Here is a 25,842-nt window from a genome sequence, read left to right as displayed (position 1 = left end):
GAGATTTTATCCCATGCTTCCTGAAGCACCTCCCACAAGTTGGAATGGCTTGATTGACACTTCTTACTACAGACCAGTATCCCTTCTTTCTTTTCTCTCCAAAACTCTTGAACGTGCCGTCCTTGGCCAGCTCTCCCGCTATCTCTCTCAGAATGACCTTCTTGATCCAAATCAGTCAGGTTTCAAGACTAGTCATTCAACTGAGACTGCTCTTCTCTGTATCACGGAGGCGCTCCGCACCGCTAAAGCTAACTCTCTCTCCTCTGCTCTCATCCTTCTAGACCTATCGGCTGCCTTCGATACTGTGAACCATCAGATCCTCCTCTCCACCCTCTCCGAGTTGGGCATCTCCGGCGCGGCCCACGCTTGGATTGCGTCCTACCTGACAGGTCGCTCCTACCAGGTGGCGTGGCGAGAATCTGTCTCCTCACCACGCGCTCTCACCACTGGTGTCCCCAGGGCTCTGTTTTAGGCCCTCTCCTATTCTCGCTATACACCAAGTCACTTGGCTCTGTCATAACCTCACATGGTCTCTCCTATCATTGCTATGCAGACGACACACAATTAATCTTCTCCTTTCCCCCTTCTGATGACCAGGTGGCGAATCGCATCTCTGCATGTCTGGCAGACATATCAGTGTGGATGACGGATCACCACCTCAAGCTGAACCTCGGCAAGACGGAGCTGCTCTTCCTCCCGGGAAAGGACTGCCCGTTCCATGATCTCGCCATCACGGTTGACAACTCCATTGTGTCCTCCTCCCAGAGCGCTAAGAACCTTGGCGTGATCCTGGACAACACCCTGTCGTTCTCAACTAACATCAAGGCGGTGGCCCGTTCCTGTAGGTTCATGCTCTACAACATCCGCAGAGTACGACCCTGCCTCACACAGGAAGCGGCGCAGGTCCTAATCCAGGCACTTGTCATCTCCCGTCTGGATTACTGCAACTCGCTGTTGGCTGGGCTCCCTGCCTGTGCCATTAAACCCCTACAACTCATCCAGAACGCCGCAGCCCGTCTGGTGTTCAACCTTCCCAAGTTCTCTCACGTCACCCCGCTCCTCCGCTCTCTCCACTGGCTTCCAGTTGAAGCTCGCATCCGCTACAAGACCATGGTGCTTGCCTACGGAGCTGTGAGGGGAACGGCACCTCAGTACCTCCAGGCTCTGATCAGGCCCTACACCCAAACAAGGGCACTGCGTTCATCCACCTCTGGCCTGCTCGCCTCCCTACCACTGAGGAAGTACAGTTCCCGCTCAGCCCAGTCAAAACTGTTCGCTGCTCTGGCTCCCCAATGGTGGAACACACTCCCTCACGACGCCAGGACAGCGGAGTCAATCACCACCTTCCGGAGACACCTGAAACCCCACCTCTTTAAGGAATACCTAGGATAGGATAAAGTAATCCTTCTCACCCCCCTTAAAAGATTTAGATGCACTATTGTAAAGTGGCTGTTCCACTGGATGTCATAAGGTGAATGGACCAATTTGTAAGTCGCTCTGGATAAGAGCGTCTGCTAAATGACTTAAATGTAATGTAATGTAAAATGTAAATGTTATGAACCATACGGTCAAGCTGCTCCCACAACAGCTCAATAGGGTTGAGATCCGGTGACTGCTGGCCACTCCATTATAGACAGAATACCAGCTGACTGCTTCTTCCGTATATAGTTCTTGCATAGTTTGAAGCTGTGTTTTGGGTCATTGTGCTGTTGTAGGAGGGAATTGGATCCATTTAAGCGCCGTCCACAGGGTATGGCATGGCGTTGCAAAATGGAGTGATAGCCTTCCTTCTTCCAGATCCCTTTTAACCTATAAAAATCTTCAAATTTACCACCACCAAAGCACCACCCGACCATCACATTGCCTCCACCATGCTAACTCCTGCAGCATCTTTTCATTTATTCTGCATCTCACGAATGTTCTTTGTGATCCGAATACCTCGAACTTAGATTCGTTTGTCCATAACACTTTTTTCCAATCTTCCTCTGTCCAGTGTCTGTGTTATTTTGCCCATCTTAATCTTTTATTTTTATCGGCCAGTCTGAGATATCGCTTTTTCTTTGCAACTCTACCTAGCAGGCCAGCATCCCGGAATCGCCTCTTCACTGTTGACGTTGAGACTGGTGTTTTGTGGGTACTATTTAATGAAGGTGCCAGTTGAGGACTTGTGAGGCGTCTGTTTCTCAAACTAGACACTCTAATGTACTTGTCCTCTTGCTCAGTTGTGCATTGGGGCCTCCCACTCCTCTTTCTATTCTGGTTAGAGCCAGTTTGAGCTGTTCTGTGAAGGGAGGAGTACACAGTGTTGTACAATATCTTGCGTTTCTTGGCAATTTCTCGCATGGAATAGCCTTAATTTCTCAGAACAAGAATAGACTGAAGTGTTTCAAAAGAAAGTGCTTTGTTTCTGGCCATTTTGAGCCGTAATCGAACCCACAAATGCTGATGCTCCAGATACTCAACTAGTCTAAAGAAAGCCAGTTTTATTGCTTCTTAATCAGGACAACAGTTTTCAGATGTGCTAGCATAATTGCAAAAGGGTTTTCTTATGATCAATTAGCCTTTTAAAATAAATGATAAACTTGGATTAGCTAACACAATGTGCCATTGGAACACAAGTGTGATGGTTGCTGATAATGGGCTTCTGTACGCCTATGTAGATATTCCATAAAAAAATCTGCCGTTTCCAGCTACAATAGTCATTTACAACATTAACATTGTCTACACTGTATTTCTGATCAATTTGATGTTATTTTAATGGACAAAAATGCGCTTTTCTTTAAAAGACAAGGACATTTCTAAGTGACCCCAAGCGTTTGAACAGTAGTGTATGAATGGACATACACTATACACTATATATATATATATACACAAGTATGTGGACACCCCTTCAAATTAGTGGCTTCAGCTATTTCAACCACACACGTTGCTGCCAGTTGTATTAAATTGAGTACACAGCCATGCAATCAGCCATGCTGAAGAGCTCATTGACTTTCAATGTTTGGGGCGGCAGGGTAGCCTTGTGGTTAGAGCGTTGGACTAGTTAACCCACTGTTCCTAGGCCGTCATTGAAAATAAGAATTTGTTCTTAACTGACTTGCCTAGTTAAATAAAGGTTAAAAAAATAAATAAATGTTCTACTGTCATAGGATGCAACTTTCCAACAAGTCAGTTCACCTGCTAGAGCTGCCCCGGTCAACTGTAAGTGCTGTTATTGCGAAGTGGAAACATCTAGGGGCAACAATACTCCCTATCGAGTTCCAAACAGAATCTGGAAGCAACGTCAATAACTGTTCGTCGGAAGCTACATGAAATTGGTTTGCATCGCCTAGCAGCCGCACACAAGCCTAAGATCACCATGTGCAATGCCAAGCATCAGCTGGAATAGTTTAAAGCTTGCCTCCATTGGACTGGAGCAGTGGAATCGTGTTCTCTGGAGTGATGAATCACGTTTCACCATCTGGCAGTCCGACAGACGAATCTGGATTTGGCGGATGCTAGGAGTATGCTACCTGCCCCAATGATTAGTGCCAATGGTAAAGTTTGGTGGAGGAGGAATAATGGTTCCCCTTAGTTCCACTTTAGGAAACCTTAACGCTACAGCATACAAGGACATTCTAGACGATTCTGTGCTTCCAGCTTTGTGGCAACAGTTTGGGGAAGGCCTTTTCCTGTTTCAGCATGAAACATGAGACATTGACAATGTCCCTATGCACAAAGCGAGCTCCATACAGAAATGGTTTGTCAAGATTGGTGTGACCTCAACCCCATCAAACACCTTTTGTATGAATTGGAATACTGACAGCGAGCAAGGCCTAATCGCACAATATCAGTGCCCGACCTCACTAATGTTCTTGTGGTTGAATGGAAGCAAGTCCCCACAGCAATTTCCAATATATCATGGAAAACCTTCCCAGATGAGTGGATGATTTTATAGCAGCAAAGGGGGGACCAAGGCCATAGTAATGTCCATGATTTTGGAATATAGTGTATGTAGGGAAATATAGTAGCGGTGACATTTTCCTTTAATTATGCCATTATCAGCTTGCGGCATCTTTAAGTGGACTACATCCAGCAGACGTGACAGTACCCCCCCCCCCACTGCTGTAGGGGTACGCCGGCCAGGGAGACAGCCCTGAGGATGAGGAGCGGGCCTGTCCAGAGGGCGAAGGTGGAAATCGCGGATGATGTTAGGATCTAGAATGTTGTCCACCGGATCCCAACACTGCTCCTCTGTACTGTACCCCTCCCAGTCCATCAGGTACTGGAGCCAACCCCCATAACTTTGGGAGTCCAGGAGGGATCTGACGGCATAGGCGGGGCCTTCCTTGATGTCCAGGGGAGGTGGAGGAGTGTGTTTTGGGTGACGTCAACAGCCAGGTGACCAGGAACCACCGGCCTTAGGAGGGAAACATGAAAAGCTTGAGATCGAGTAGTTAGTGGAGCTGTAATCTATATGTTACCTCGTTGATTCTCCGAAGGACCTTGAACGGCCCAGATTCCTACAGGGCAGGCGGAGTGGGAGGTGCCTGGTGGAGAGCCAGACCCGAGCACCCCTGCTGGAACACAGGAGCCTCACTGCGGTGGTGAACCACCTGCTCCTTCTGGCAACGGATGGTGCGCTGGAGCCTTGTGAGAATTGTTCAAAAACTCATCTGCGCGCCTGAACAACTCATCCACCGCAGGAGCTTCGGTCTGGTTCGGGTTCCACAGAGCCAGGGCTGGCTGATAACCCAAAACACACAAGAAGGGATACAGTTCGGTGGACAAGTGGCACAATTAATTCTGGGCATATTCAGCTCCAAAAAGGAATCAGACCCACTCCCCCTGCCAGTCCTGGAAGTGACTCCTCAGGAACCTCCCCAGCTCCTGATTAATCCTCTCCACCTGCCCATTGGACTGAGGCTGGTACCCGGAAGTGAGGCTGACCATGACCCCCAGCTTCTCCATGAAGGCTTTCCATACCCATGACTTGAATTTTGGGCCACGGTCAGAGACGATGTTCTCCGGAAGGCCATAGTGCCGGAAGACCTGCTGGAACAGTGCCTCAGCGACCTGGAGAGTTGCAGGGAGACCAGAGAACCAGATCAAATGGCAGGATTTAGAGAATCTGTCCACAACAACCATAATAGTGGTGAAACCATCAGACGGAGGGAGATCAATAACAAAATCTATGGACAGATGTGCCCAAGACTGTTTAGGTACGGGAAGGAGTTTCCCTGCTGGAGCGTGCCAGGGGGATATTGTATGGGCACATACGAAGCATGAATTGACGTAGCATGCAACATCCTGTGCCAAGGTGGATCACCAGTACTTTACGAAGATGGATGAAACAGAGTGGGTAATACCTGAGTATCCAGCGGCGAGGGAAGTGTGCGTCCATTTCAACAGCCAATCCCTCACCTTCGTGGGGACTTGGATGTGCTCAGGAGGGCAGTTTGCAGGCGTGGATTCCCGCGCCAGAGCCTGGCGGATGTCCACATCAAAGTCCCAAAGTCCCAAATGTGTGCATAATAGTGCCGGCTCCCAATGGTCATTAATCCAAGGCTTGGACTGGAAAAGGAGAGGAGAGCAGGTACGTGGTGATGTTTAGGGAGGGGACGAGGGTCTGGTCGATAAAATAGCCCATAGCATCAAAGTCCACTAAAGCCGTAGAGACAACACCTGAGGGACAGCCAACTAGTGAAATGGAAACTAGGAAGGGTTTGGCGGAAAACAATGAAGGAATACTCATGTCTACACTGGGAAAGGTGTGTGACCCCTATATCCATAGGTTCAGACTCTGCCCCAGGAGGAGGAGGGTGAGGGGCGATGGAGGTGCCGGCGCTCCAGAAGAAGGTTGACCAGGCGGATGGCCATCTCGATGAGCGCATCCAGGGAAAGGCTGTCGTCCCAGCATGCCAACTCTGTTTGCACCTCCTCACGCAATCTTCTTTGGAATTGGGTACCGAGTGCCGGCTCATGCCATCCCCTGGAGGCTGCCATAGTCCGGAAGGTGAGGGCGTACTCTGCAGCTGCCTGGTACCCTGCTGGAGTTGGAGTAGTCACTCACCTCCCTCTCTGCCCTCTGGTGGATGGTCAAAGATCACTCTGAACAGAGCCATGAACCTCTCTTATGAACCCAGCTCTTCCTATCCTCTCCCCCAGACAGCCGTAGCCCACTCCAACAACCACATGGTCCGTGGACCTCTCGGTGGTGGCTGATGGGTGAAATAGAGATAGCACTGGAGTCGGAAGCCACGGCATTTGGATGGAGTCCCATCATACTGGTCCGGGAGGAATAGTGTACTGCTGGGTAGGATGGGGGACTGGCCTGCTGGGATGACTTGTGGTTAAAGGCCCTCCGCTATTTAAAGGTGAATCCTCTCGGTTGGTGTCGAGGCGGTGGAGGACCTCTAAAGCTTAACCCAGTTGCATCAGCTGACCGTGGTGTAGGCGGAGTAGGTGTCCCTGTTTCTCCATCGTCTGGGAGATGTCTTTCTCTTCTTCTGCTTCCATATTTTGAGGCAGTATTCTTGAATAAAGAGTCAGGAATCAGGTGCACTTGTTGAGTTTAATATTAATGAACATGGCGCTAAACAAGATGACATGAAAACAGAACCAATACTGTCTAGTGAGAAAAGCTACAGAGTGCTAGATATAGGGGAGGTAATCAGGGTAGAGATGAAGGCCAGGTGTGCCTAATGATGGGGTGCAGGTGTGAGTAATAATGGTTGCCAGGTGTGCATAATGATGGGAGGGCTGGAGTGGCGGAGCGGGAGTAGACGTGACACTTATGAATAAGTGTGTTTGTGTGTATTCAAGAAATGGAGAGGCACAGACGGAAAGTAAATACATTTCCATACTTTAAATGAGTTGAAATGTGTAATGACGATAACAAAACCAAATTTGAGCTTGAAGCACAGGAAATGTTTTTCCCCTTTTTTTCCCAGGATACAATTCACCGCTTCCCTTAGGACAAGGAGAGGAGGCTTTCTGCTAAACGAAAGTACCTCAAATACCTCCATTTCACACCAATTTCCATTATTATAATTTCCCAAAGTGCCAGAATTAACTGGTGCTAAAAGGTACATTTAAAGGAATTCAGCACAATCATGTCAAGTGTTTGATATGCAATTATGCTGCATTAAATGAATCTCCTGTACTTCTCTCCTGTGTAGGCCTTTTATTGTCTGCCATTTTAAAACACTGTTTTTGCCAAGTGCTGCACTTCCAGAAGTCTCCAGAAGGCCAGATAAATGGGTTAGGACCTGATGTTTATTCTTACTGACTAAACTATAAACACATTCTCTAAAACGACATAAGAGTTGGCTTACGGTAGAGAAATTAACATTAAATTATCTGGCAACAGCTCTGGTGGACATTCCTGCAGTCAGCATGCCAATTGCACTCTGCACAGAAACACTATCCACAATAGAAATAAGGAATACAATGGAGGAGCACAACTTATATGAATCTGTTGGCCTCAATCCTCACCAGAGCAAAGCTCTATAATGGAAGGTCACACACAATGTCTAAGATGATGACCTAGGATTAACCCAACGTTTCTTAGAAGTAGCCCAACGTCATTGTCTGTAACTCTGCATGTCTGCAATATTGTTTTAAAAAGTCCCCATTGCCTAGATATTTCCATATATTGTATATGGCACATGGCATTTCTCTTCTGATGAAAACAATGGCTTATATTCTGTGATAAAACACTTAACAGGGTGTATTTAAAGTTTTGCAAAAGGTGGTCTAAGATATGCTCAGGTACTTGTTCAGAATTTCTGTAAATGTACTTGAGCATTTGATCATTGCTGAACTGCTATAGATACGTTTCAACACAGATTCAAAAATTGCTTGTACGTGATTAAGGAACTGCAATGGCATCTAGAGATCTGTGTCTTGGTGAATCTGATTGATACGGATTGTGTTTTTAAGTGATCACATGGCACTAGAGGGGTTGATGTTTTCAACATGCCTACGCTTCCTATTTGGCCTGCTCTGAAATACAGAGTGGGATTGATCCGAAAAAGATAGAGAGTGGGATCAGAAACATTTTAGAGAGATACGGAGCAGCTTAGATGGAGGGAGTAAATGATATAATGGCACCGGATGGAAAGGATAGTGTTCCACAGGCCATATGAATCAAAGCCATCATCTCTCTTTATGCCATATGAAAGAGGGATGAGGAGGAGGAGGAAGTAGAGAAAGAGAGGCTGAGAGGGAGGAGGTGTGAACTGTAATTAAAGCCTAAAGAAAAGCTGTGTGACTTTCACAGGGCCACGCTGAGCTCTGAGGGGTGCAACGGTCTCTATGGAGTTCCATCAAATGTATATAGCCTATTATTTCTATCAAGTGTGTGTGTGTGTGTGTGTGTGTGTGTGTGTGTGTGTGTGTGTGTGTGTGTGTGTGTGTGTGTGTGTGTGTGTGTGTGTGTGTGTGTGTGTGTGTGTGTGTGTGTGTGTGTGTGTGTGTGTGTCCGTTCGTGCGTGTGTGTGTGTGTGTGTGTGTGCGCGCGTCTCTGCATGGCTCCCTGCATCTGGTTACTTATTATTCCATGCGTTTTTCCACCCTAGTTACATTTTTTACAAGAAGAAAAGGCATATAAAGAATGACTTGCAGCATTTTCCTGTGTCCCTGCTTCAGAAGTCAGCAGACCGTGTGTGGTTTCTGTTGGCAGCAGGCACTGCAGATGACACCCGTGGTGGGGTCCAAACACTGCATAGGCCATGAGCCTTAATGAGAAATTCTGGGATTTCACTGCACAACGAAATGGTACACAAGAACAATAAACAGAATATAAATTATAATTGGGTTGTAATATGTGTTCTGGTTTTTGTTCACATGACTGACTGAGACACGCTTGGAGATGTGTGTGTGTGTCCGTGTTCGTGTGCGTGCGTGCGTGCGTGTTTGTCTGAGCTGTTCTGAATGTTTATTCTCACCCTTCGAAGATGTGATGGAGATTGTAATGGAAACCTTGTGGATGTTATGACATTATTGTTATCACATGACAGACATTTATAATAATCTATCTGCACCGTCTCGAAATATCTAGAAAAGAACAAGACGTATGTCTGGTGGTTAACAATACGACATCATTTTTCATCAAATTCAAATACTTGTCCCTTCTCCATCCCTAAGAATTTTTTTTATCTGTGAAGCAAGGGTCTTGGTGTCAGCCCTAAAGGAATAATTGTTCCTACAACAACAGAAAGCATTGACATAACCTCTTACAGCAGGTCGGCTTCTCTGACAGGACAAAAAGTGCCTCCTCCAGAAGTCTTCATTAAATGTTCATATCATAAGGTATTGATCTGGCATTTTCCCTCTTATTTCCAACAGACAATACATACTCTCTAGGCTTGGTTGATATACCTTTTATACCGTATACCAGGTTATTTTGACATTTTAATACTGTTTAAAAACATATATATGATGTATACTCTTTTTTTTTGGGGGGGGGGCTGCTTATAACTATAAGACATCTAAAATGTGTTAAATAAATGACACTAATACCCTCGCTTTCTCTCTTTTACTCTCTTTCTCCATTGGAGTTCCTCTCCACTTCACATTTGGGAACGGTAGTGGTGGTTGTTGTGTGCGTGGGTGTGTGAGTGACGGAGTGTGTGTGTGTGTGTGTGTGTGTGTGTGTGTGTGTGTGTGTGTGTGTGTGTGTGTGTGAGTGGGGGGGTACGTGTGTGTGGTGGGCTGCTGGGTAGGGAAGGAAATAGGGATGGGAGCCATTGTGGAGCACTAATGAAACAATTTCACACAACAGCCTCTGCCTTGCAGTGCCAATCTCAGAATACTCTCTGCCTCGGAACTGTGTGTGCTGCGAAGTATGGTCAGAGAGATAAATTATGCTCTGCATCATACTACCTCCACCCTCCATCTTACCACCCTTATATTATACCAGCCCCATGACAGAGTGGAGTGGATGAGGAAAGAGGGAAAGAGAGGAGATAGAGAGGACACAGGAGACAGAAAGAAGGGAGGAGAGGAGACCTAGTCTATGAAGATTAATGTATGCAGTAGATATCTTTGAGAGGTGATGTCCAAATTGCCTGGACACGGCATTTAGACAGTAGACAGGGCATTTACTTTGCATCGACTTGAAAAGGTCACAAGTCATACACTATAAATCAGAACATACATATGGAGATCTAGCCTATACCTCTAAAGCTCTGGCATATCATGATAAATGATAGGGCTTTATGGGTCTTTCAAAAGGAATTTGCTGTATATAAACTCAGCAAAAAAAGAATTGTCCCTTTTTCAGGACCCTATCTTTCAAAGATAAATCGTAAAAATCCAAATAACTTCTCAGATCTTCATTGTAAAGGGTTTAAACACTGTTTCCCGTGCTTGTTCAATGAACCATAAACAATTAATGAACATGTACCTGTGGAACGGTCATTAAGATACTAACAGCTAACAGATGGTACGCAATTGAGGTCACAGTTATGAAAACTTAGGACACTAAAGAGGCCTTTCTACTGACTCTGAAAACACCAAAAGAAAGATGCGCATGGTCCCTGCTCATCTGCGTGAACGTGCCTTAGGCATGCTACAAGGAGGCATGAGGACTGCAGAAGTGGCCAGGGCAATAAATTGTAATGTCCGTGCTGTGAGATGCCTAAGACAGCGCTACAGGGAGAAAGGACAGACAGATGATCGTCCTTGCAGTGGCAGACCACGTGTAACAACACCTGCACAGGATCGGTACATCCGAACATCACACCTGCGGGACACGTACAGGTACAACAACTGCCCGAGTTGCTCCACGAATGCACAATCCCTACATAAGTGCTCAGACTGTCCGCAATATGCTGAGAGAGGCTGGACTGAGGGCTTGTAGGCCTGTTTTAAGGCAGGTCCTCATCAGACATCACAGGCAACAACTTCACCTATGGGCAAAAACCCACCATCACTTGACCAGACAGGACTGTCAAAAAGTGCTCTTCTCTGACGAGTCCCGCTTTTCTCACCAGGGGTCATCGTCGGATTTGCGTTTATCGTCGAAGGAATGCGCATTACACCGAGGCCTGTACTCTAGAGCGGGATCGATTTGAAGGTGGAGGGTCCGTCATTGTCTGGGGAGGTGTGTCACAGCATCATCAGACTGAGCTTGGTGTCATTGCAGGCAATCTCAACGCTGTGCATTATAGGGAAGACATCCAGCTCCTCATGTTGTACCCTTCCTGCAGACTCATCCTGACATGACCCTCCAGCATGACAATGCCACCAGCCATACTGCTCGTTCTGTGCGTGATTTCCTGCAAGACAGGATGGCAGTGTTCTGCCATGACCAGCAAAGAGCCCTTATCTCAATCCCATTGAGCACGTCTGGGACCTGTTGGATCGAAGGTGAGGGCTAGGGCCATTCCCCCCAGAAATGTCCGGGAACATGCAAGTGCCTTGGTGGAAGAGTGGGGTAACATCTCACAGCAAATCTGGTGCATTCCACGAGGAGGAGATTCACTGCAGTACTTAATGCAGCTTGGTGGCCACATCAGATACTGACTGCTACTTTAGATTTTAACCCCCACCCCCCTTTGTTCAGGGACACATTATTCAATTTCTGTTAGTCACATGTCTGTGGAACTTGTTCAGTTTATGTCTCAGTTGTTGAATCTTGTTATGTTTATACAAATATTTACATATGTTAAGTTTGCTGAAAACAATGCAGTTGACAGTGAGAGGAGGTTTCTTTTTTTGCTGAGTTTATATATAAATGTATATGTATATTCTCACATTTTGTTACGTTACAGCCTCATTCTGAAATTATTTACGTAAGTATTCAGACCCTTTGCCATGAGACTCAAAATTGAGCTCAGTTGCATCCTGTTTCATTTGATTATCCTTGAGATGTTTTTAAAACTTGGTTGGAGTCCACTTATGGCAAATTAAATTGATTGGACATGATTTGGAAAGGCACACACCTGTCTATATAAGGTCCAACAGTTGACAGTTCATGTCAGAGAAAAAACCAAGCCATGAGGTCAAATCAATTGTCCGTTGAGCTCCGAGACCAGATTGTGTCAAAGCACAGATCTGGGGAAGTGTACCAAAACATTTCTGCTTCATTGAAGGGCACCAAGAACACAGTGGCCTCCATAATTTTTTAAATGAAAGAAGTTTGGAACCACCAAGACTCTTCCAAGAGCTGGCTGCCCGGCCAAACTGAGCAATCGGGGGAGAATGGCCTTGGGGAGGGAGGTGACCAAGAACCCGATTGTCACTCTGAGAGATGTCCAGAGTTCCTCTGTGAAGATGGGAGAGCCTTCCAGAAGACCAATCATCTCTGCAGTAGTATACCAATCAGGCCTTAATGTTAGAGTGGCCAGACAAAGCCATTACTCAGTAAAATGCACAAGACAGCCCGCTTGGAGTTTGCCAAAAGCACCTAAAAGACTCTCAGACCATGAGAAACTAGATTCTCTGGTCTGATGAAACCAAGATTGAACTCTTTGTCCTGAATGCCAAGCATCACGCCTGGAGGAAACCTAGCACCATCCCTACGGTGAAGCATATTGGTGGCAGCATCATGCTGTGGGGATGTTGTTCAGTGGCAGGGACTGGGAGACTAGTCAGGATCGAGGGAAAGATGAACAGTGCAAAGTACAGAGAGATTCTAGAAGAAAACCTGCTCCAGAGCACTCAGGACGTCAGATTGGGGCAAATGTTCACCTTCCAACAGGAAAATGACCCTAAGCACACAGCCAAGACAATGCAGGAGTGGCTTCGGGACAAGTCTCTGAAGGTCGTTGAGTGGCCCAGCCAGAGCCCGGACTTGAACCCAATCGAACATCTCTGGAGAGATCTGCAAATAGCTGTGCAGCGGCACTCCCCATCCAACCTTACAGAGCTTGAGAAGATCTGCAGAGAAGAATGGGAGAAACTTCCCAAATGCAGGTGTGCCAAGCTTGTAGCGTCATACCCAAGAAGACTCGATCTGTAATCGTTGCCAAAGGTGCTTCAACAAAGTACTAAGTAAACGGTCTGAATACTTATGTAAATGTGATTTTTAATTGATTTATTTTTTAAATACATTTGCAAACATTTCTAATTTTTTTTTTTGCTTTTTCATTCTGGGGTATTGTGTGTAGATTGATGAGGGGGGGGGGGAGTAATCCATTTTAAAATAAGGCTGAAATGTAACAAAATGTGAAAGAATTCAAGGGGTCTGAATACTTTCTGAATGCACTGTAGTTACAGCTCTGGAGAAAATTACAAGAACACTGCAGAATTATCAGTTTCTCTGGTTTTACTATTTATAGGTACTGTATGTGTTTGGGTAAAAAAAAAAAAAAAAAAATTCTATAAACTAATGACAACATTTCTTCCTTATTCCAAATAAAAAATATTGTCATTTAGAGCATTACTTTGCAGAAAATGGCAACTGGTCAACAAAAAAAAAATTCAGTTTTGTCAGACCTCAAATAATGCAAAGAAAATAAGTTAATATTCATTTATAAAGAACACAATACTAATGTTTTAACTCAGAAAGAGTTCAGAAATCAATATTTTGTCGAATAACCCTGATTTTCAATCACAGCTTTCATGTGTCTTGGCATGCTCGCAACCAGTCTTTCACATTGATGTTGGGTGACTTTATGCCACTCCTGGCGCAAAAGTTCAAGCAGCTCGGCTTTGTTTGATGGCTTGTGACCATCCATCTTCCTCTTGATCACATTCCAGAGGTTTTCAATAGGGTTCAGGTCTGGAGATTGAGCTGGCCATGACAGGGTCTTTATCTGGTGGTCCTCCATCCACACCTTGATTGACCTGGCTGTGTGAGATGGAGCATTGTCCTGCTGGAAAAACCAATCCTCAGAGGTGGGGAACATTGTCAGAGCAGAAGGAAGCAAGTTTTCTTCCAGGACAACCTTGTACGTGGCTTGATTCATACGTCCTTCACAAAGACAAACCTGCCCGATTCCAGCCTTTTGATGCACCCCCAGATCATCACCGATCCTCCTCCAAATGTCACAGTGGGTGCGAGACCTGGAGAGGCCTACAAGCCACAGTGTCTCGCAACCACTGTGAAATTTGGTGGAGGATCGGTAGTAAATTGTAAAACCGGAGAAACTGATAATTTTGCAGTGGTCTCTTAATGTTTTCCAGAGGTGCATATATACAGTATCAGTCAAAAGTTTGGACACACCTCTATGATAAAACTGGCTCTCGTGAGGACCACCACAGGAAAGGAAGACCCAGAGTTACATAGTTACCAGCCTCTGAAATTGCAGCACAAATAAACGCTTCACAGAGTTCAACTCACTGAAGCATGCATGAATGTGTGGTCAAAGGTGGCTAGATGGATCACCAGGACATTGTCCGCATGCTCGGACCAACTGGCAAGTGTTTTCACTGACATTTTCAATCTCTCCCTGACCGAGTCTGTAATACGTACAGTTTATCTTTCAAACAGACCACCATAGTCCCTGTGCTCAAGTAAGCGAAGGTAACCTTCCGCCCCGTAGCACTCACGTCGGTAGTGCTTTGAAAGGCTGGCCATGGCTCACATCAACATAATCATGTCGGAAACACAAGACACACTTCAATTCGCATACCGCCCGAACATATAGTGAGGGAAAAAAGTATTTGATCCCCTGCTGATTTTGTACGTTTGCCCACTGACAAAGAAATGATCAGTCTATAATTTTAATGGTAGGTTTATTTGAATAGTGAGAGACAGAATAACAATGAAAAAAATCCAGAAAAACGCATGTCAAAAATGTTATAAATTGATTTGCATTTTAATGAGGGAAATAAGTATTTGACCCCCTCTCAATCAGAAGGATTTATGGCTCCCAGGTGTCTTTTATACAGGTAACGAGCTGAGATTAGGAGCACACTCTTAAAGGGAATGGTCCTAATCTCAGTTTGTTACCTGTATAAAAGACACCTGTCACAGAAGCAATCAATCAATCAGATTCCAAACTCTCCAGCATGGCCAAGACCAAAGAGCTCTCCAAGGATGTCAGGGACAGGATTGTAGACCTACACAAGGCTGGAATGGGCTACAAGACCATCGCCAAGCAGCTTGGTGAGAAGGTGACAACAGTTGGTGCGATTATTCGCAAATGGATGAAACACAAAAGAACTGTCAATCTCCCTCGGCCTGGGGCTCTATGCAAGATCTCACCGCGTGGAGTTTCAATGATCAGGAGAGCGGTGAGGAATCAGCCCAGACCTACACGGGAGGATCTTGTCAATGATCTCAAGGCAGCTGGGACCATAGTCACCAAGAAAACAATTGGTAACACACTATGCCGTGAAGGACTGAAATCCTGTTGTCCTACTATTTTCCCTCATTGTATCCATGGATGACACAATCTCAATCACAGGCCACACTGCCCTATCCCACCTGGACAAAAGGAACACCTATGTGAAAATGCTCTTCATTAACTACAGCTCAGCGTTCAACACCATATTGCCCACGAAGCTCATCACTAAGCTAAGAACCCTGGGACTAAACATCTCCCTCTGAAACTGGATCCTGGACTTCCTGACAGGCCGCCCACAGGTAGTAAGGGTAGTCAACCTGAAGAAGATCCTTTTTGGATATTAACATTGTCAATAATTCTGTGAATTGGGAGCTTTAACAGCGTGGTCCTTCGTGTTCTATACTAGTATTTTTTCTAGACCAGCACCTATGTTTTTAAGGATGTGCGTATTACCACAAACTTTCCTATAAAGGGTAGGAACCAACACATCTGCCACGCTGATCCTCAACACTGGGGCCCCTCAGGGGTGCGTGCCTCCTGCCTTCTTTACTCCCTGTTCCCCCATAACTGCCTGGCCAAGCACGACTCCAACATATCATTAAGTTTGCTGACGACACAGCAGTGGTAGGCCTGATCACCGACAATGATGAGACAGCCTATAGGGAGGTTAGAGGTCTGGCAGTGTGGTGTCAGGACAACAACCTCTCCCTCAATGTGAGCAAGACAAAGGAGCTGATCGTGGATTATAGGAAAAGGAGGGCCGAACAGGCCCCATTAACATCAATGGGGCTGAAGTGGAGCAGGTCGAGAGTTTAATGTTCCGTGGTGTCTACATCACCAACTAACTATCATCAAATCAAATCAAATTGTATTGGTCACTTACACATGGTTAGCAGATGTTAATGCAAGTGTAGCGAAATGCTTGTGCTTCAACCGTGCTTCGACCGTGCAGTAATATCTAACAAGTAATCTAACAATTTCACAACAACTACCTTATACACACAAGTGATGCGTTGTGCAGACCTCACTACCCTCATTACCCTATGGAGAGCCTTACAGTTGTGGGCGGAGCAGTTACCAGGCGGGGATACAGCCAGACAGGATGCTCTCGATTGTGCATCTGTAAAAGGTTGTGTGTTTTCGATTGTTTTCGGTGACAAGCCAAGCTACTGCCTCCTGAGGTTGAAGAGGTGCTGTTGCGCCTTCTTCACCACGCTCTCTGTGTGGGTGGACCATTTCAGTTTGTCCGTGATGTATACGCCGAGATGTTGTCTGAAGATGATTGAGTTGGAGGCGTGCATGGCGACGCGGTGAAGGAGAGCCTGCAGGTTTTGGTAGTGGGCCGTGTCAGTGGCACTGTATTGTCCTCAAAGCAAGCAAAGAAGTTATTTAATTTGTCTGGGAGCAAGACGTCGGTGTCCGCAACGGGGCTGGTTTTATTTTTATAATCCGTGATTGACTGTAGACCCTGCCACATACATCTTGTGTCTGAGCCGTTGAATTGCGACTCTACTTTGTCTCTATACTGACGCTTTGCTTGTTTAATTGCCTTGCGGAGGAAATAGTTACACTGTTTGTATTCGGTCCTGTTTCCGGTCGCCTAGCCATGATTGAAAGCAGTGGTTCGAGCGCGATTTCAGTTTTGCGCGAATGATGCCATCAATCCACAGTTTCTGGTTGGGGAAGGTTTTAATACTCACCATGGGTACAACATCACCGGTGCACTTGCTAATAAACTCGCTCACCGAATCAGCGTATACATCAATGTTATTGTCTGAGGCTTTCCAGAACATATCCCAGTCCACATGATCGAAGCAATCTTGAAGCATGGAATCCCTTTGGTTGGACCAGCATTGAACAGACCAGAACATGGGAATTTCCTGTTTTGGTTTCTGTCTATGGGCTGGGAGCAACAAAATGGAGTTGTGGTCAGATATGCCGAAAGGAGGGCGAGGGAGGACTTTGTATGTTTCGCGGAAGTTAGAGTAGCAATAATCCATAATGCTGCCAGCCTGGGTCGCGCATTCGATATGCTGATAAAATTTAGGGAGCCTTGTTTTCATATTAGCTTTGTTAAAATCCCCAGCTACAATAAATGCAGCCTCAGGATATATGGTTTCCAGTTTACATAGAGTTCAATGAAGTTCTTTCTGGGCCGTCGAGGTGTCTGCTTGTTGGGGGGTATACATGGCTGTGATTATAATCGAAGAGAAATCTCTTGGTAGATAATGCGGTCTGCATTTGATTGTAAGGAATTCTAGGTCAGGTGAACAAAAGGACTTGAGTTCCTTTAAGTTGTTATGATCACACCACGACTCTTTAATCATAAGGCAACGCCCCCGCCCTTATTCTTACCATAGAGATGTTTGTTTCTGTCGGCGAGATGCATGAAGAAACCGGGTTGGCTGTATCGACCCTGTTAACATATCCCGAGTGGGCCATGTTTCTGTGAAACTGAGAAAGTTGGAAGGCAACCCTTGCTCGAATTTTGTTTACCTTGTTGTCAAGAGACTGGACATTGGCGAGTAGTATACTCGGGAGCGGTGAGCAATGTGCCCGTTTACGGAGCCTGACCAGAAGACCGCTCCGTCTGCCCCTTCAGCGGGCCGTTGTTTTGGATCGGCTACTGGGATTAAATCCATTGTCCTGGGTGGTGGTCCAAACAGAGGATCTGCTTCGGGAAAGTCATTTTCCTGGTCATAATGGTGGTAAGTTGACGTTGCTCTTATATCCAATAGTTCCTCCCGGATGTATGTAATAATACTTATTTCCTGGGGTAACAATGTAAGAAATAATACATACAAAAAAACTAAATACTGCATAGTTTCCTAAGAACGAGAAGTGAGACGACCATCTCTGTCGGCGCCATGTGTGTGTCGTGGTTCAAACATACCGAGAGTGTCGTGAAGAGGGCATGACAACACCTTTTCCCCATCAGGAGACTGAAATGATTTGGTATGGGTCCCCAGATCCTCAAAAATTCCTACAGCTGCACCATCGAGATCATCTTGACTGGTTGAATCACTGCCTGGTATGGCATCTGACCGTAAGGCGCTACAGAGCGTAGTGGTGCGGCCCAGTACATCACTGGGGCCAAGCTTCCTGACATCCAGGAACCGATATACTAAACAGTGTCAAAGGAAGTATAAAAACATTGTCAAAGACACCAGTCACCCAAGTCATAGACTTGCTATCGCAAGGCAAGCGGTACCGGACCGTCAAGTCTAGGACGAAAAGGCTGCATAACAGCTTCTACCCCCAAGACATAAGACTGCTGAGCAATTAATCAAATGGCCGCCCAAACTATTTACATTATAGTTATGTAATTTTCTTATTACATTAAAAAAGCTTTTTTTTTTTACTCTAGTTTATATAATGAATATTTCCTTAACTCTATTTATTGATCTGTATTGTTGGTTAAGAGCCTTACACAGTTAAGGTCTCCCTGTTATATTTGGCACATGTGACAAATACAATTGAATTTAATTTGAAGTAACAGACACAGCTCAACATCAACTGTTCAGATGAGAATTGCTGCAATATTAAGAAGAGACTTGCTCGGGCAAGAAGCATGAGCAATCGATGTTAGACCAGTGGAACTCTGTCCTTTGGTCTGATGAGACCAAATTTTAGATTTTTGGTTCCAACCGCTGTCTTTGTGAGATGCAAAGTAGGTGAACGGATGATCTCTGCATGTGTAGTTTCCACCGTGAAGCATGGAGGAGGAGGTGTGACGGTGTGGGGTGATTTACTGGTGACACTGTCAGTGATTTATTTAGAATTCAAGGCACACTTAACCAGCATGGCTACCACAGCATTCTACAGCGATACGCCATTCCATTCTGGTTTGCGCTTAGTGGGACTATCATTTGTTTTTCTACAGGACCCAACACACCTGTGTAAGGGCTATTTGACTAAGAAGGTGAGTGATGTAGTACAGTATCAGATGACCTGGCCTCCACAATCACCTGACCTCCACCCAATTGAGATGGTTTGGGATGACTTGGACCGCAGAGGGAATAAAAAGCAGCCAACAAGTACTCAGCATATGTGGGAACTCCTTCAAGACTGTTGGAAAATCATTCCAGGTGAAGCTGGTTCAGAGAATGAATATAGTTGAACACTTTTTTGGTTACTACATGATTCCATATGTGTTATTTAATAGTTTTGATGTCTTCACTATTTCTACTCTATAATGTAGAAAATAGTTCAAATAAGACCAACATTGAATCAGAAGGTGTGTACAAACTTTTGACTAGTACTGTATATATCACCTCCTGTCCATGTCATCCTGTCATCTTCCTCCTGTCCTCCACTTTGTCTTCTCATCTTCTCCTCTCCTGCCTTTGATGAGTTGTGTTTGGAAGGTGGCCAGTTTAATACAGCTGGTTCGTTCTATATTTGTCCAAGCTTTCCAGTATATATTGGGCTGAGCTGATTCAGTTGATGGTTATTTTAAGTTTTTCAATAAGCCTACGGTAGATACACAATTTGGCGGGCGCTGAAATGTGAAAGCAGTGAAAGAGATAGGAATAGGAAATTGGAATTTCATACATTCACATTTTATTATGTAGTAAAAAAAATCTATTTTGGAGGGATTGGATGGTACGTGTGATTCTAGTTGATATGCCACTGTTGGCGTGGAGTTATGTGTCATCAGAGATGGCAGCAGTCGGTGCGTCCTTCAGTCTCTGATCCTGAGGCAGTCATTAAGTTGAAATAACCAATGTCCTTTGAGATGAATCATTCCCGATTGAGTGTTTTAGTTATTCACATTTGTAGTTAGAGTCACATTTGTTTTAACAGGATTATAAACTGTTGCCAGGAAATAGTGTGTGGGTGGGGGGGGTGGGTTAGAGGAAAAGATAAGGAAGCTTCAGGATTTAGTGTTTTATCTACAGGGTCTACAAGCTGGGGATGTTGTTCAACATTTTGCCTATCGTACCTTTAAAGTTCAGAGGCATCTGTTCTTACAGACTTATATCTATTCATACCGCTTTGTTCTCTGTCTCTGTCTCTGTCTCTGTCTCTGTCTCTGTCTCTGTCTCTCTCTCTCTCTCTCTCTCTCTCTCTCTCTCTCTCTCTCTCTCTCTCTCTCTCTCCCCCCCTCTCTCTCCCCCCTCTCTCTACTACCTCTAAGACATGTCAGCAGCGACAGCTAGGGGCTTAAAGTTATTTTGGGCCCTTTCCAACCATGTAAAAGGTAACCCCATCAGTGTGTGATTCAATGTTTTCAATCTGTATGTTTACAACCTGATCTGTGTGTATGTTTGTGCATGTGTGTGTGAGTGTGTGGCCGTGTGCTATCTGTTCAATTAGCTAAAGACTAATGGCTGCCACATGGGGAGACAATGGCACTTTGGTTGCTGTTGTCTCTGGACAGTTTAAACATCAGAAAGTGCTCTGCTATCATGGCTCAGGCTAAGACCCAGATGCAGACACAGGAGGCGGATAGTACGAGTCTCAAAGTTTATTACAATACAAGGGGCAGGCAATCGTTAAGTCAAGGAAGGCAAAGAGTCCTAATCCAAATCAGCAGAAACATCAGAACTGGGAATCATTATCCTTGATTGAGAACCATATTTAGGTAGCCTGTTTTCCCTGTGAGGTACTGTTTCGGTTTTCGTTCGTTCAGAGCTGGAGGCAGCGAAAGCGGAGAGGCGCCGGTATGAGGAGGCAGCACGGCAGCACGGCTGGAAGCCCGAACGGGCAGGCACCGTGTTATGCGGTGGAGCGCACTGTGTCCCCGGTGCGTGTGCATAGCCCGGTGCGGTACATTCCAGCTCCTCGTATCGGCCGGGCTAGAGTGGGCATCGAGCCAGGTGCCATGAAGCCGGCTCTACGCATCTGGTCTCCAGTGCGTCTCCTCGGGCCGGCGTACATGGCACCAGCCTTACGCATGGTGACCCCGGTTCGCCAGCACAGCCCAGTGCGGGCTATTCCACCTCGCCGCACTGGCCTGGCTACAGGGAGCATTCAACCAGGTAAGGTTGGGCAGGCTCGGTGCTCAATAGCTCCAGAGCCGTCAGCCAGCCAGGAGCTGCTGGAGCCGTCAGTCAGCCAGGAGCTACCAGAGCCGTCAATCAGCCAGGAGCTGCCAGAGCCGTCAGCCAGCCAGGAGCTTCCAGAGCCGTCAGCCAGCCAGGAGCTGCCAGAGCCGTCCTTCACTCTGGCGCTGCCGGAGTCTCCCACCTGTCTGGCGCTGCCGGAGTCTCCCGCCTGTCTGGCGCTGCCGGAGTCTCCCGCCTGTACGGCGCTGCTGGAGTCTCCCGTCCATTCGGGACCCATGGCTAGGGTCCCCAGTCGGAGGTCGGCGGCGAGGGTCGCCGCTCATAAGAGGCCATGGGGGTGGTTGAGGAGGCGGACAAAAACTGTGGTGAAGTGGGGTCCACGTCCCGCGCCAGAGCCGCCACCGCGGACAGACGCCCACTTAGACCTTCCCCTATAGGTTCAGGTTTTGCAGCCGGAGTCCGCCCCCTTGGGAGGGGTACTCTCACGTTCTGACCTTTATTTCCTTTGTTTTGTCTTTATTTAGTATGGTCAGGGCGTGAGTTGGGGTGGGTAGTCTATGTTAGTCTATGTATATTTTCTATTGCTGTGTTTGGCCTGATATGGTTCTCAATCAGAGGCAGCTGTCTATCGTTGTCCCTGGTTGAGAACCATATTTAGGTAGCCTGTTTTCCGTGTGTGTGTTTGGTACACACGATACTGTTTCGGTTTTCGTTCGTTCACTTTATTGTTTTGTATTTCAGTGTTCAGTTCGTTTCATTAAATATTACATACTGAACACTTACCACGCTGCGCTTTGGTCCTCCTCTCTATCTCCAGACGACATCCGTTACATCTGGTCTGTTTTCTGTTATTAGTAAACACACATTCATAATTTATTCTCACAATCCTTTCCACTGTTAATTTTAGCAAAAATTACAGAAGTTTGTCAGAATTTTGCTCACGTGAATATTTAATTGGATTACTCTGCTCAGACACACACACACCTTAGATACATACAAATGCGCAAATGACTGTTCTAATTGCATGGGCTAGGCTTTACGTTGCATGAAAAGCTCATTTGGGGCAGACGCATCTCCCTTAAAGACCAGAGGAGAAAGAGAAACTGTCTTGGTTGTTTATTGCAAAGGGAATGCTTTCTGCCAGCCTACTGTTTCAAACAGGATAAAAGTTAGTCCAAATTAAAAAACAAAACAGACGGTTTTCCCAAACAGAACACAAAGGAGAACAAGGTGCGACTGGTGTGTGTGTACGTGTGTTTCGGCCAGCTAGGCGGGATGCCTTTTTAAGCAGGGCCTGGCATAGATTCAGAGTGGCTCTTTAACACGAGTCCTGTTCAGTGTTCTGCTCCTGCCAAGGCCTAATATGATCAGTTAGCACGATGGCAGCACGATGGTGTAGCCGGGGGACAGCTAGCTTCCTTCCTTCTCTGGGTACATTGACTTCAATACAAATTCTAGGAGGCTCATCGTTCCCACCCCCTTCCATAGACGTACACAGTAATTTTGACAACTACCAGAGGAGGTCCTCCAGCCCATCAGAGCTCTTGCAACATGAACTTACATGTCCACCCAATCAAAGGATCAGATCATTTATTTAGTACTGAAAGCATAAGCTACAGCTAGCTTGCACTGCAGTGTATAAAATGTGGTCAGTAGTTGACTCAAAGAGAGAGAAAAACAATAGTTTAACAGTTTTTAATAAATTAATATCTTCGAAAATGAAGGAGAAGCAAGAGAGAAATAGAGAGAGAGAGAGTCATTTTTTCTCTCACTTTTTTACACCTTCAGTTTCACTTAACGTTACTTAGCTATCAAATGCAGCTAGATAGTTTAGCCTACTGAAACACCCAGCTCAAACAAAATGATCCTATGATAGCTAGCCTGCTATGACTTCCAACATAACACTGGAACCTCGTAGAAAGAGGAGGAAGGGAAGCGCTACTAATGTACACCAAGGCACTCTTCATATAATTAATTAAAATGCCTTTATTAGTATGGCATGTTCAATAGAAACAACGTTTTTGTTTTAAACCGACACGTTTCAGCTGCATGGCCTTCGTCAGGGAGTACAAAAAAACAAATACAATGTCCTCTTTTGAACAGCTTTTCCAACTACCCCTAATCGGAAGAGGGAGTGGTTAATGACATAACTTTAGCTAATATTGTGACAATGATGTAGGTTGTTTGTAGATGTTTCGCTTGGATAATTAGAGTATCATGTAGTAGCCTAAACCGCTGTTACATTGAACTGGGTAAATGGAATATGAATGACAGTCATCCAATATGCTGTAATAGAAGCCCAAAAAGTTTCCTCATCTTGAATGGCACTGACCACCACTGCTGTGCACAATATGTCATGTTATGTATTGTCCATTATTTGGGCATAGTAGATATGCAGCATTTAGCGATTGTGTTTCATGTAGGACCATTGTGTTCTCGGTTATTATGTAGCTGCTGGCTTTAAAGCCTGTGGTTGATATGATTAGAGCTGAGAGAGGGTACTATGAATTGGGATGATGAGCTTGACAGGGTGCTAAAGGTCACCTTCACTCACTGTCTGGCTGAGAGCCCCCCCATGCACACACGCACCCTCCCCGCCATCCCCATCAGCTGTGATGGTGCCACGACCTCCCTCCTTTGGCACCACCGCCACCGCCTGTCATCTCAGCCCTATTTCAGTGACCTGTAGCTGGTCTGCTATTTTCACACCACAGGGCTAATGGGGCCAAATGACCATGGCTCTTTCCCAAATGGCACCCTATTCCCTATGAGTCCTGGTCAAAAGTAGTGCACTATATAGGGTGACATTTGGGATGTAGACCATTGATTCCCCAGGGGAAAATGAACAGGAGGACAAAAGAGGAACACTCAGCCAGACCTGGTCATGGGGCTCCTACACTCAGCCAGGCCCTGTCGCCATGCTGCAATACCACCTAGACTACCACTATTACATGTTATTTGAACAGAAAATATGGCTTTTAGCTGGTCGAAAACCTACAGTTTTTTGATGTAGGCATTTAATAGTCTGCCTGTGATGATGTCATCTGAGTGCCCATAGTGGCAGTGCTGCTGTTGTCCCTCTAATAGAGCTCATTATTCATTGTGTCTTTGAGAACAATTTTCTCTTACACTTCCCAAAGAAAACAGTAAAGCTACGAGGTATGGATTTTCTTTGTCATTTCATTGATCCCCTCAAAAAAGTGGTACCCGAACAAAAACAAACTCAGAAATATTAATTTTTTCAGTTATTTACTGTATGTACACTACATGACCAAAAGTATGTGGACACCCGCTTGACGAACATCTCATTCCATTATCATGGGCATTCATATGGAGTTGGTCCCCCCTTTGCTGCTATAACAGCCTTCACTCTTCTGGGAAGGCTTTCTGCTAGATGTTGGAACATTGCTGTGGGGACTTGCTTCCATTCAGCCACAAGAACATTACTGATGTTGGGTGATTAGGCCTGGCTCACAGTCGGCGTTCCAATTCCTCCCAAAGATGTTCGATCGGGTTGAGGTCAGGGCTCTGTGCAGGCCAGCCAAGTTCTTCCACACCGATCTCAACAGACCATTTCTGTTAGGACCTCACTTTGTGCACAGGGGCCTTGTCATCCCCAAACTGTTGCTACAAAGTTGGAAGCACAGAGTCATCTAGAACCTCATTGTATGCTGTGGCGTTAAGAATTCCCTTCACTGGAACTAGAGCCTAGCCCGAACCATGAAAACCAGCCCCAGACCATTATTCCTTCTCCACCAAAATGTACAGTTGGCACTAGGCATTGGGGCAGGTAGCCAGATTAGTCCTTCAGACTGCCTGATGGTGAAGCGTGATTCATCACTCCAGAGAACGTATTTCCACTGCTCCAGAGTCCACTCCAGCCAACGCTTGGCATTGCGCATGGTGATCTTAGGCTTGTTTGCAGATGCTCTGCCATGGTAATCTATATAAGGAAGCTCCCGACTAACAGTTCTTGTTCTAACGTTGCTTCCAGAGGCAGTTTGGAACTTGGGAGTCAGTGTTGCAACCAAGGATTTGTATGCCCTACGCATTTCAGCACTCGGCTAATGTTTGTCTATGGAGATTGAATGGCTGTGTGCTCGATTTTATACACCTATCAGCAAATAGTGAAATAGCTGAAATAGTCGAATGCACAAATTTGTAGGGGTGTCCACATACTTTTGTATATATAGTGTATATTCTTCTAGCTTGAATAGCAGGGCAATAGACTTTGACCCACAAAGACTGTTTGAGTTTTAAGTTGGTTGAACGCAATGGTAAATTATTTCTTCACTATTGATGCCTTCTAATCACCACCTCCCCTCTCTTTCTTTCCCCTACAGCTGGCTGTACCTTTGACGAGGACTCCGACCCTGGGCTGTGTGAGTACAAGCAGGGACAGGAGGACGACTTTGACTGGCAGCTGATGAGGACATACAACTGGCCACACACCTCCCCAGACCTGCTGCGAGGTAAATCTAAACGCTGTTCCAATGGGGTTTATAACCTTAGGTCTTCATCTTCCTATGTTTCTGATTCATTTAATTTCATTTCTGATGTATGTTGTAGCAAAGGATCCCAGAAACTCTATCCCCTTGTCCAAATGCACA

At 45.8% G+C, this 25,842-nt stretch overlaps 1 protein-coding gene across 10 annotated transcripts in view; it reads left to right on the top strand.

Moving 5' to 3' along the window:
• The window catches only part of LOC118398965 (receptor-type tyrosine-protein phosphatase U-like), a 305,732-nt gene that overhangs the window by 84,463 nt on the left and 195,427 nt on the right, over positions 1 to 25,842 (top strand). For all 10 annotated transcript variants that reach the window (XM_052472190.1, XM_052472185.1, XM_052472195.1 and 7 more), the window contains exon 2: positions 25,576 to 25,704. In XM_052472190.1, the coding sequence (XP_052328150.1) occupies positions 25,576 to 25,704 (129 nt within the window). The remainder of the gene's footprint in view (positions 1 to 25,575; positions 25,705 to 25,842) is intronic.

Source organism: Oncorhynchus keta, chromosome 20 (assembly GCF_023373465.1).
Source record: "Oncorhynchus keta strain PuntledgeMale-10-30-2019 chromosome 20, Oket_V2, whole genome shotgun sequence".
Lineage (NCBI taxonomy): Eukaryota > Metazoa > Chordata > Actinopteri > Salmoniformes > Salmonidae > Oncorhynchus > Oncorhynchus keta.
The sequence above is the reverse complement of the archived record's forward strand: the minus strand, read 5'-3'. Positions and strand labels throughout refer to the sequence as shown.